This window comes from Cebus imitator, unplaced genomic scaffold, assembly GCF_001604975.1.
Source record: "Cebus imitator isolate Cc_AM_T3 unplaced genomic scaffold, Cebus_imitator-1.0 Scaffold23, whole genome shotgun sequence".
NCBI lineage: Eukaryota > Metazoa > Chordata > Mammalia > Primates > Cebidae > Cebus > Cebus imitator.
Window position 1 is genome coordinate 9,981,267 of NW_016107338.1, and position 8,089 is coordinate 9,989,355.

General features: G+C 38.4%; 1 protein-coding gene across 2 annotated transcripts in view; it reads right to left on the reverse strand.

Moving 5' to 3' along the window:
* Positions 1–421: 421 nt before the first annotated feature.
* The window catches only part of MDH1 (malate dehydrogenase 1), an 18,912-nt gene continuing 11,244 nt past the window's right edge, over positions 422–8,089 (reverse strand). The window contains exons 6-9 of one of the 2 annotated variants that reach the window (XM_017522168.2): positions 2,741–2,917; positions 2,216–2,329; positions 1,585–1,674; positions 422–757 (exon numbers count right to left, since the gene is read on the reverse strand). In XM_017522168.2, the coding sequence (XP_017377657.1) occupies positions 632–757; positions 1,585–1,674; positions 2,216–2,329; positions 2,741–2,917 (507 nt within the window). In that variant the 3' untranslated portion in view covers positions 422–631. The remainder of the gene's footprint in view (positions 758–1,584; positions 1,675–2,215; positions 2,330–2,740; positions 2,918–8,089) is intronic. The other variant, XM_017522169.2, reaches the window with a different exon arrangement.

The window sequence follows — 8,089 nt, forward strand, 5'->3', positions numbered from 1 at the left end:
GAGACGGGGTTTCACCATGTTGACCAGGATGGTCTTGATCTCTTGACCTCGTGATCCACCCGCCTCGGCCTCCCAAAGTGCTGGGATTACAGGCTTGAGCCACCGCGCCCGGCCTTTCTTTTCTTTTTTTGAGGAGTTTCATTTGTTCACGCTGGAGTGCAGTGGCATGATCTCAGCTCACTGTAACTTCTGCCTCTTGGGACAAGCTATTCTCCTGCCTCAGGCTCCCATCTCCACTATTTTTTAGTAGAGACGTGGTATCACTATGTTGCCAGGCTTGTCTCGAACTCCTGACCTCAGGTGATGTGCCTGCCTCAGCCTCCCAAAGTACTGGGATTACAGATGTGAGCCACCGTGCCTGGCTGCAAGTTTGTTTTCTGAATAGACACTAAATATTAGCTAGAAACAGTGTCTGAGCCACTTTCATTCGAATATATATTTATTTAGAATGCACACTAACAGGATGATGATAAATTGTCATTCACAAACCTGTACCAAGAAGCACATAATTTTTAAAATGTGTTGTTTTTCACAAGTAATTTAAGTATAGCATTATTATCATTTGGTACTTGAGTCAAAGACGACATTTAGATTCTTCAGCTTTGAGGCATTTAGTAACATTACTGTCTAGTCAGGCAGAGGAAAGAAATTCAAAAGCAGTTTCTTTTTCTTCTGTCAGTTCCTTTGCAGTAAGATCCATCTTCTCACGTGAGAAATCATTAATAGGGAGACCTTCAACGAACTTCCAGGTCTTATTCTGTTTGAAAATAATGCAAATAAGAGATTTAAACGGGAACTGATCTTCCAATAAGCAACAACCTAGTTTGAACTTATATTTATTTGTTTTAAAGTCTGAGTCTAAAGAAGTAAATCAGAATCCAGATCTTAATAGATAATTCTAATAAAAACTCAACACTTGAATTTAAGACCCCTTGAATCTAAATTAAAAAAAAAAAGAACTTTAAAAATGATTGACTTTAGCACAGTTATAATAAAGAGCAACAACACTGAAAGACTTTGCTTCATTCAGAAATATACTATTTGTAGGTCTCTAATACTAGAGGCATAATAACCTACTGTGTCTAGTGGGAAGAGCTGAATCTTCCTTTCCAGATTAATTTCAATCACAAAAAATTTAGTGACCTGAAGTTGAAATACATATTGTTTTAAAGCTGAGAAAAATGTCTACTTTAGTAAAGGAACAATTTTCTAGACGAAGTTATACCATTCTGTTTTTTGGGGGGACAGGGTTCCACTCTGTTGCCGAGGGCATGGTACAGGGGTACTGTCATGGTTCACTGCAGCCTTGACCTCCTAAGCTCAAGTGATCCTCCTACCTTAGCCTTTCAAGAAGCTGGGACCACAGGTGTGCACCACCATGCCTGGTTATTTTATTTTTGTAGAGATGGGGTCTCACTATGTTGCCCAGGCTGGTCTTGAACTCCTGGGCTCCAGCAATCTTGCCACCTTGGCCTTCCAAAGTGTTGGGCTTATAGGAGTGAGCCATTGTGTTTGGCCAGTAATACCATTCTTTAACAGATAACTACTTTCTCAAAGAAGAAAAATAACTCCAAAATACCTTACCTTGATTACAACAGGGAATGAGTAGAGTAGATCATCAGGAACACCATAGGAGTTGCCATCAGAGATAACACCCATGGACACAAACTCTCCCTGAAAAGAACAATGTTTCACATTCTCATGGTGATTAGTTCATACAACTGACATCTGAACTAATAAAATTAAACAAGGTGACCCTTTCTTACAATGTTCACAACATCATTACTATGTAAGGAACTATCATCAGCAACAGGTACTTCCACGACAAGATAACTTTCATGGATATTATTTCATTCCATTCATCCATATCATATGTGAAGTAGGCCAGGGAAACCTAATCCTCATTTTGCAGATGAGGAACCTGTGGACTAGAAGAAAAAATTTCACCCCTACTGTGTATCAGGCATTGTGCTGTTTTCCATATTTAATCTCCTTTAACCCTCACAACCCTGTGTATAATAGTAATATCATGTAAAAGATGACAAAACAGCTCAGAAAGGTCAAGGCTAAGAAACTCCCAAGGTTACGTAGTTAGCAGGCAGCCGAGCTGAGAAATGAACCTAACCTGACTGTAGCAAAGGCTATACTCTTTTTATATTATAGTATCAGGCAACAAAAATAAAATAGTGACCTGTGCAAATTACTAAACCTTTACCTCTGGGGTTCCAAACCAGATGTCCCTGACGTGGTCACAGATGGCTTTTGCAGCAGACATTGCACTGGATAGTTTTCGAGCCTTGATGACAGCAGCGCCACGCTGCTGCACAGTCTGGAAAGGGGGCAGGCAAAGGCAGCAGTGTTATTTGATCATGATAGCAAAATTTTCATTGATTCCAATGGACCCTGGGGTGAAAGGCTACGTCCAGGGCTTAATGTGTCCCCTCCAAAATCATGCAACAACCCGATATTAGCCTTATCAATCCTTCTGGAAAAGGAATATATCCCCATACAAAGTTTATCATACTTCATGCAAAGGCATGGATCTTGGTATAAATCTCAACTGCTATGCTACAGATTGCATCAGATCAGACTGGATCATGACTGGCTTACTATGATCCTGAAAGTATGCACTCATCAGAGCAACTGTGAAAGACCTGCTCTCCTTGAAGGTTTCCTGTCCTATGTGTCTCTCAAGAGTTTTTACGCTCGGTTGTTAAGAAGGCTCATAGATTTTTCTTACTGTGACAAATTCTCCCTTGAGCCAGTTGTCATCTTTCAGAGCTTCATAAACACCAACTTCTTTTCCTTGCAATTTCACCTTGGCATGGTTGACATCTGGATACTGAGTCGAGGAATGGTTTCCCCAGATAATGACATTCTTTACATCATTAGCAGTCACACCAAGTTTAAGAGCAATCTAGTTAAATTGAAAACAAATAGATTACTTAAACTAATGCTTTTTATAGACAATTGGGACCTGTTTTGACAAATGCCCTTAAGTAAAGATAAAAAGCTTCTGAAATTTCAAGAGAACACAAGAGTTATATTGACTTATAAAAAATGTAAATTTATTGTTTGGCAATTTCCTACAACAGCTTAACAGTGGTAACAACTGTGGACGTGAAACTTTATAGAGTAGAATGTTTAAAAGTAGGAAGCATCCCATAGTTTGTCGTTAATGTATTCGTACAGTACATGTATGGAATAGAAAACATTAATCAAGTTACTATTTATTAATCAATTTACTGTTTCTTGAATATGTAAATGTGATCTTTTATTTCATTGTTAATATTTATTTGGGGACGTCTTCTCAGTGCTTCTGAGTAATCAGGTATTTGGGCACTTTCTATGCAGGTAAAAATTTTATTTTATTTTATTTTATTTTATTTATTTATTTTTTTTTTGAGATGGAGTTTCGCTCTTGTTACCCAGGCTGGAGTGCAATAGCGCGATCTCGGCTCACCGCAACCTCCGCCTCCTGGGTTCAGGCAATTCTCCTGCCTCAGCCTCCTGAGTAGCTGGGATTACAGGCACACGCCACCATGCCCAGCTAATTTTTTGTATTTTTAGTAGAGACGGGGTTTCACCATGTTGACCAGGATGGTCTCGATCTCTTGACCTTGTGATCCACCCGCCTCGGCCTCCCAAAGTGCTGGGATTACAGGCTTGAGCCACCGCGCCTGGCCTTTAAAATTTTATTATATATCATATACAAACTAATTTTCAAATAATCCTAAATGTAAAATTTTAGAGTTGGATGGGACTCAAGTTACCAAGATATGACTGTTTTCATTTTATGTATCAGGAAACTGAAGGAAAGAGGTTTTCTCTATAAATATATGCCTGTATTTGTGTGTACACACATATATACACACTAAAATAACATGTAACAACCTCTAGCTTTAACTCCAGAAAACACTTTAGGGTCTTGCAATGCCTTGCAATCACATATAGTGTAAGAAGCCACAAAAAAGGTTAGAAAGTTATGTCTTGATATATTTAAATAAAGGAAAATCAGCTTGCTTATTTGTCTGATAAGTTTATGTACAGAAAAGAAATTATGATCAGGTGTATGTATAATGTGTTCCTAATTAGACAACAGAATTTATGATGAACCAGAAGGGAATATGGAAAAATATTTTAAGAAGCTGATCTGTTCTGATGACATTGTGGGCAATTCTTCCTTCTTTGTGTCCCAGTAAGAATGAGAGAGAAAATTAGTTGTGCCAGAGTCTGTAGCTTTAGCACATATAATGCAGCATTTGAATATTTACCATGTGATAAAGGGAATACACTTTGATATTTTAAGGAAAATTTTAAAACAAGGGCAATAACAGCTCCAAACTGGAAACAACTCAAATGTCCTTCAAGAATGGTTAAATATGCTGGGCAAAATGGCTCATGCATGTAATCCCAGCACTTTGGAAGGCCGAGGTAGGTGGATCATGATGTCAGGAGATTGAGACCATTCTGGCCAACATGGTGAAACCTTATCTCTACTAAAAATACAAAAATTAGCTGGGTGTGACAGCGCGTGCCTGTAATCCCAGCTACTCGTGAGGCTGAGGCAGAAGAATCGCTTGAACCTGGGAGGCGGAGGTTGCCATTAGCTGAGACCGTGCCACTGTACTCCAGCCTGGTGACAGAGCTACAGTCCTCAAAAAAAATAAAATAAAATAAAAGAATGGTTAAATAAACTGTACTGTCTTATATATACAATAGAATAAATAAAAGATGCATGGAAACACAACAAAAAGGAATAACCAACAACCTGGATGAATCTTAAAGGCATTGAACTGAGTGAAAAAGAGCCAGTCTTGAAAGGTTCCTTATTGCATGATTCCATTATTGTCACATTCTCAAAATGACAAAATTGTAGAGGTGGAGAACAGATAAATGATGTCAGGGACAAAGAAAGAGGAAGGTGTGACTGTAAGAGAGAGTATGAAGCAGTTATTTTGTGAGTGATGAAGAAGCTGTGAAAAATAAGTGAATGTAAAACTGGTGAAACTTCAGTAAGTCTAGTTAATAGTATTGTGTGTAGTTTATCGACTTCCTGGTTTTGATAATACTCTGTAGTTATGTAAGATGCCATCAATGGATGATGGGTACGTGAGACTTCTCTGTACTATTTTTTTGCGACTTTGGAGTCTAAAATTATTTCAAAATAAAAAGCAAAAAAAACTCCAACCAACCAACCAACCAACCAAAAAGGATAAAGATAAAGCAAAAGGCCATTACCTAAAATGTCTGGAATGTCTTGACTGGTCTTCACACTACTTTATTCTGTTAAGTAAGAAGTAAACTGTCTTTACTTTCACTTTCACTCTTAAACTAGTTGAGGCTGCTTTCTTAAATCCTAAAATCGTTAGTCTAAAAAAGTTTACTTAAAAATTTCTGTTTGTGATATTGTAAATCACTTTTGACAAACCTAATCCCTGCTTCATATAGTTTTACAAGTATTAGGACTATTATCTATAATATTTGCATTAGTCTCTGCAAATTAGTTGGTTGGTTTGTTTCTGGGGTAACCAGCTATTGATCTGCTTAGCCTGTAGGGTATAGTAGAGTGGCAAGGTGTTCAACCATTTTTTACGTGTGCCATGACCTGAAAGAACTGGGGAAGAAATTGCTCTTACTTACATTTATACTTAAATTTAGCTAGTTTGGTATTAAAAAAAGATAGAATTTATACTTTGAACAATTAACTCAAGATATATATTACCAAGAGCTTAGAGCCCACAACTCCTTTGAATGTCAGCTTCAATGCTCCAAAGTACAGTGAAGACAAAATGCCTCTAGGCCTCTCCACCCTCAGTCCTCCTTGGCTCCTCTGCCTTCCTTTGTTCTTGTTGCCCTCCTCCTCTTGCTCCTGTGATCTCTTGAGCTAATCCAGTTCTGTCAGGACAGCAAAGCCTAGGTACTTTGCACCCAGAAGACATAATTTCTTAATACAATTCATGTCACAGCTAGTCTAAATTAATATGTAAGCAGAATAACAATTCTTTGCTCCCTTAGACACTCATGTCTGTCATATAGGTCTGTTAAAGTTTTTGATTAATTCTCCAGCCCTAGTAATTTTCTTCCATGTCATACCAGCTAACTGATATCATTGTCAAATAACCTTATCATTATAAGACATAAATATCATATCAGCAGACATAAATACAGCAATGGCTTGCAAATACACAAGGAAGTTCTACAGATGATAAATAGTCACTAAGTAGCTAAGGCCTCCGAATTCTAAGACAAAAAACCTAGCAACCATTCCTGTAAGAAGAACTTATCTTCGGGTTATTTTTCTCACTGGATAAATAACTTCTTTTAGAGGAAGAAAGTGGTTCTTCAGAGATTCCCTAAAAGCTCTCTCTATGCCAGAGTGACATGCTAAAATAGTGCCTAGTCAAGGGCCTGGGAATAACAAAGAACATGTCCCAAAGTGAAGGTTAAAGTCTGAGGGGATAGCACTTTCTTCCCACTTTGCTCATTCAGAGTTTAGCCCTGCAATGAAAAATGTTTCAGACACTAGGACAAAGCATCTCTTAGTAGAACCTTTGGAAGCAGAATTTTCCAAGGCCTGTCTCCACCAAAGCCTCAGGCGAAACAGCAAAAAGTGGTTGTTAGTGCCATTGTGCTACCTCTTTCTTCTAACTAAATAAGTCATTTTTTTTGGCAATCCAGAGTTTACAACTGTAACACATATAGTATCTCTTCCTTTACAACTGTCCCACAATGCCCAAACTCCTACGTCCATTCATTCAAACAAACTCCTATTCCTTCTCAGCTACCAACAGACCAAGCCCACCGCCTAAAGCCTCTCAGGGAATATTTGCACTTTAAGCTAAAAATTTAAGGGTTGTTATCTAACAACCCCCTAAATTAGGAATGTTTAGGCTGTATGCCTCTTCGAAATAAAAACAAAATCAACTAATAATAATAGCAGCCAACCTTTCTTGTGTTTTACTATGTGCAAACACCTTGCTGAGGGCTTAAAATCGATCTTATTTAATCCTTATTAAGAACTCTCTGAGGTTGATATAATTATTAATACATTTTATATATTGAATACACTTTCTCAAAATCACAGAGCTAGTAAGTGGACTAAGGGCAGTTGATAACATTAGGTAAGAACATACATAAGGGTTTGGAGTCAGGCAAATCATGGTGGCTCCATAATTTATAAGCTGTATGACTCAGCAGGTTCCCTGACTTCCCTGGGCCTCAGGTTTCTTACCTAAAGTAGGGAGAATATGAGATACCTCATATGGTTACTATAAAAATTAAATGGAAAATTATATGTCTAGCATTCAATTTGCAGTAGATGCTTAACAAATGTATATTCTTTTCTTTTTCACTAGGCATTCCAGAGCTGAAGGATTATTAATTCTCAGTTTAGGGTAGTAGTGCTTTAACTTAGACCTCACAGCATCTTCTGGTTAACAACTTTTTTTTAAACTAAATAAAGTTATCCTCTCTAGAAGAAAAAGCACTGAACTCATAGACCTATCTAGCAGTGATGACCTACAGCCAAGAAGGAATGGCCAGAAAAGCATTAGGGCAAAGAGGTTCTGCCCAAAACTAGAACTTTATCATGATTTCCAACGGCACCAGGACCAGTTAGATCTGAAAAATCTAGGAAACTAGCTCAGATCAGTTGCTTGGCTTCTAATTTTTTAAAAAGCTATTGTTAATTCCACGGTCACTGGTTCTTCAGCATATTTATCTATGGATCAAAGGATAAAGAAAATTAGCAACAGAGTTTAGTTCCTAAGTAGTGAAAGTAGGAAACTTTACAGATACACACAGAATATTAAAAAGACATAAAATTGGCTGGGCGCGGTGGCTCACGCCTGAATCCCAGCACTTTGGGAGGCCGAGGTGGGTGGATCACGAGGTCAAGAGATCGAGACCATCCTGGTCAACATGGTGAAACCCCGTCTCTACTAAAAATACAAAAAATTAGCTGGGCGTGGTGGCGCGTGCCTGTAGTCCCAGCTACTCAGGAGGCTGAGGCAGGAGAATTGCCTGCACCCAGGAGGCGGAGGTTGCGGTGAGCCAAGATCGCGCCATTGCACTCCAGCCTGGGTAA